Source organism: Rhincodon typus, chromosome 22 (genome assembly GCF_021869965.1).
Source record: "Rhincodon typus isolate 14 chromosome 22, sRhiTyp1.1, whole genome shotgun sequence".
In the NCBI taxonomy this organism is placed as follows: Eukaryota; Metazoa; Chordata; class Chondrichthyes; order Orectolobiformes; family Rhincodontidae; genus Rhincodon; species Rhincodon typus.
The window spans coordinates 49,607,748-49,612,345 of NC_063353.1; the positions used below are offsets into that span (position 1 = coordinate 49,607,748).

At 41.7% G+C, this 4,598-nt stretch overlaps 1 protein-coding gene across 1 annotated transcript in view; it reads left to right on the plus strand.

Moving 5' to 3' along the window:
• sema3ab (sema domain, immunoglobulin domain (Ig), short basic domain, secreted, (semaphorin) 3Ab) overlaps positions 1-4,598 on the plus strand; it is a 151,504-nt gene that overhangs the window by 81,656 nt on the left and 65,250 nt on the right. Inside the window, exons 5-6 of the mRNA XM_048610187.1 lie at positions 3,080-3,199; positions 4,405-4,415. Coding sequence (XP_048466144.1) covers positions 3,080-3,199; positions 4,405-4,415 — 131 coding nt within the window. The remainder of the gene's footprint in view (positions 1-3,079; positions 3,200-4,404; positions 4,416-4,598) is intronic.

The window sequence follows — 4,598 nt, forward strand, 5'->3', positions numbered from 1 at the left end:
TCAGTGCTAACCACTGAGCCGCCGTGAGGTATCAGTGCTAACCACTGAGGCACCGTGAGGTGTCAGTGCTAACCACTGAGCAGCTGTGAGGTGTCTGTGCTAACGACTGAGCCGCTGTGAGGTATCAGTGCTTACCACTGAGCTATGTACCGCACCTGTATGAAAAGGTCCCAGGGGAGCTTTCCCGATCTGCCAACAATGAAAGCCCTATAGTGAGTAATTAATGGCCAGCTTAGAACCACAATTCCCCACCTCCCTGACTACAGGCACTCCTCAGGTTATGACCAGGTTCTGTTCTGGTGTCTATTCGCAAGCTAATTTGTATGCAAGTTGGTACACAATGCAGGATGATTTGGAAATGCTCATATGCCAGGTCTTTAAAATTACATTCTGCATGAGATTGCATTCGTAAAATTAAGCATTTAGAAGTCAGACATTCATAAATTGGGGACCCCTCTATAGCTGCCTTCCTAGCAAATGGGATAGTTTCCTGACTGGGAGAGCAGAGTGACCTGCCTAACCAGTTGGGGAGGGGATCTCCAATTGCCCCAGTCTGGAGGGAAACTTGATGGTGTTGGCAATCCCATGTATCTGCTGTCCTTGTCTTTCAAGGTGGTAGAGGTCATGGGTTTGGAAGGCACGGCTGCAGGAGCCCTGGTGAGTTTTTGAGTTAAGTGAATGAGATTTAATGCTGTCTTGGAAAGTTTAAAGAGGGCATACCCTATTCACCAGGTTTACACGCTTAATCGAAGCTGTGGATGAACAGTGTGCTGTTACACTGCCTCAATTTTTCCTCCTTCTGCTTCCATTACTCAGTCAGTTACATCCACACATGCTTCTCCTGTAGGGGAGTGTAAATGAAGCATAGGCACAGCACTCCTCTGAGGCACTGTCAGCAGGAAACGTGCTTTTAATAAGGCTAAAACAAACAAGAGAATCAGCTTGTCCCTGGAGTGCAACATTCTCCCATCACTCGAGCCAAGAAAGAACAGACAGATTGTGTCACATGTATCAGGGATATTGGCATTGATTGTCAGTTACCAAAGAGAGTGACCAGAAAAGCAAACATTTCAGTTTGATATAAAGCCTCTCGTTATACCGTTTACATAGAAGGAGGATAAATTTTCGAGCTGAAATATCAGCCTTTGGAAATTACTGCATCGTACATTATAACTTCACTTCTAAATGTAAAGAAAAGATAGAACATTTTTTCCTGGAGACTGTTGTTCTGAGTTTGGTTGCCATCATTAACCATACGAGCACCTGAACCTCAAGGTGACTCAATTCCTTCCAAAATAATCGACCCCTATGTTACTCTGTACCGATTTCTCACTGTTGTCAAATTTATGAGAAGCCATTTTATTATGCTGCTAGGGTTTTATTATTTGCTAGGAGTAGATATCACTTTGAAATTTGATGTATGGCATCCAGCTAATTTGAAATATTTGATGTAGAAAATGTTTAAAATATTGAGAAACAACAATAACTTGTATTTATGTTGTGTTAAATGCAATGAAATGTTCAAGGTGCTTCACAGAAACTGAATCTGACCCTGAGCCACATTTGGGGATATTAGGCCAGGTGATCAAATGATTGATCAACAAGATATGGAAATGTAGAAAATATTCGTAATCACAAAGTCATACAGCACAGAAACAGACCCTTTGGTCCAACTCGTCCATGCCAACTAGATATCCTAAATTAATCTAGTCCCATTTGCCAGCATTTGGCCCATATCCCTCTAAACCCCTCCTATTCATATACCCATCCAGATGCCTATTAAATGTTGTAATTGTACTAGCCTACACCACGTCTTCTGGCAGTTTATTTCATACATGCACCACTCTCAGCATGAAAAAGTTGTCTCTTAGGTCCCTTTTAAATCTTTCCCCTCTCACCTTAAACCTATGCCCTCTACTTTTGGACTCGCCTACTCTGGGAACACGATGTTGGCTATTCACCCTATCTATGCCCCACATGATTTTATAAACCTCTATAAGGTCACCGTTCAGCCTCCGACGTTCCAGGGAAAATAGCCTCAGCCTATTCAGCTTCTCCCTATAGGTCAAACCCTCTGAACCTGGCAACATCCTCGTAAATCTTTTCTGAACCCTCACAAGTTTAACAACATCTTTCATATAGCAGGGAGACCAGAACTGAATGCAATATTCCAAAAGTGACCTAACCAATATCCTGGACAACTGCAATACGATGTCCCAACTCTTATACTCAATGCATTAACCAAAAAAGGCAAGGATTATAACCTAGTGTTGTGTGACTTCTGATCATCTAATTAAGACCAATTTATCATTTTGTAGGCAGGTACTAAGCCATTCTGAAGAAGGTTTGCTGGACCTGAAATGTTAACTCTGCTTTTAGATGCTGCCAGACCTACTGCATTTTCCAGCAATTTCTGTTCTTGCAAATTATTGTTTGCCTTCCTAACTGCTTGCTGCACTTCCATGCTTGTTGTCAATGACCAGTGTACACGGACACCCAGGTTCCTTTGTGCATCAACCTTTTCCAGTTTATCACCACTGAAATAATATTCTGTTATTCTGTTTCTCCTGCTGGTGTTCAACTTCATGCTTAGCCACATTATACTGCTTTTATCATGTATTTTCCCAAAGGTTTTAAGGAACAGCTTTTAGGAGGAGGAGGAGTTGGGGAAGTTTATGGAGAGAATAAAGAAATTTAGGGCTCAGACAGGTAAAGTTACCACCTCCAACAAAGTCAGAAATGTGTGAGAGGCCAGAATTGAGTGAATGCTAAGATCTCGAGTTGTATGGTTAAAAGAGATTACAATAATCAGCAAATACTAAGCCATGGAGCAATTTTTAAACTCAAAGCATTGCTGGATTGAACACTAGTGTCGATCAGCAAGAAGGCTGGTGATTGGTGAAAAGGATTCGAGTGACAGAATCTTGGATGAAAGGACCAAGGCACTTTGTGTAACAATCTGTTGAGACCAAAAGGATTAAGAAGAGAGGAGAGTTTCAAAGCTTGTGATTCGATTTGTAATGTGTTTTCGAAATATTGCCATTGTGACAGTGACAAATTTGTACTCCTTAATCCACAGATGGAGAGCTATATTCTGGCACTGCAGCAGATTTCATGGGCAGGGATTTTGCAATTTTCCGCACTTTGGGACATCATCACCCAATAAGGACAGAACAACATGATTCCAGGTGGCTGAATGGTAAGTAGATTGGCCAATCTCTCCCAAAGGCTCAGGGATTAACTTTCAAGTATTTTAAAACGTGAATACTTGGAAATTAAAGTTTTAATTTACATTCAGTTTTCTGACAGCACTTCAAATTAGACTTCTTTGTTTTCCCAAGGTGTGTAGTTATCCCAAGGTGTAGTTATAAAGTGTAGCCACTTTACATCATTCTAATGTATCCACCTTTGGTGTTTTTGACTGGCTTGCAGCAAACCTATACTAAGTGGAGTGAGAAATGTTGATAGAGGAAAGAACCTTTCTAGTTCATTGTTATTACTGCTTCATGTATGCATTGACCTGAAGTAACACAATGGAAAGAATTTAAAATTAATGGACGATAACTTTCCTCATCATTCTCAGAATGGATATATTCCCTTTTATTTCTGAATGTTCCCAGTTTCCCTCATTGATTCCCCACATCAGCCATTGTATTCCCAGTAGCAGTTTGTTTTGAAATAAGATTTCCTCTGCACAAGGCCAATGGATCAGGAGGAAATTCCTGGTCTGGCTATTTGACTATTGTTATATCACAGCTTTCCTCACCCAGTGTCTGCTCATCCATAATTTCAGCCAAAATAATTAGATTGAGATCAGTTAAAAACCCTCGCTTTAGTCCTTTCCATTCCCAAGTGGTTGGGGAAGACAGTGGCAGAGTGGTAATGTCACTGGGCAAGTAACTTAGAGCCGTAAGGCCAGTGTTCTGCATTCAAAATCTACCACAGCAAATGATGAACTTGACATTCAATTTAAGAAAAAATCTGGAATGAGAAGCTCATCTAATTGTACTATTGTTGAAAAACAATCTGGTTCTCTCCCTATTTATTTCAGAACCCCCTTCCCCTCCCCCTCTCTCCCTACTTAGTTCAGAACCCCCTTCCCCTCCCCCATTTCTGAAGAAGGGTCTAGGCCCGAAATGTCTGCCTTCCTGCTCCTCTGATGCTGCTTGGCCTGCTGTGTTCATCCAGCCCTGCACCTTGTTATCTCACTATTGTTTCTTAGGGAAAGGAAACGTGACCTGGTTTAGCTAGCATGCCACTCCAAAGTGGTTTCCTCTCGACTGCCCTCTGGGTGATTGGACATGAGTTGTAATTGCTCGCCTCACCAGTGACACCCACATCCTGTGAATAAATAAAAAAATTGAGGAGTAATTCATATAACCTTGATTCTCAATTCGCTCACAGCAATGGACCAAGTACTGGTGCCAATTTGATAAAACAAAGAACTGCAGATTCTGGAAATCTGAGACAAAATCCGAAGGCGTTAGAGAAACACAACATTCCTTGCAGCAGAGATAGTAGGAACTGCAGATGCTGGAGAATCCGAGACAACAAGGTGCAGGGCTGGATGAACACAGCAGGCCAAGCAGCATCATAGG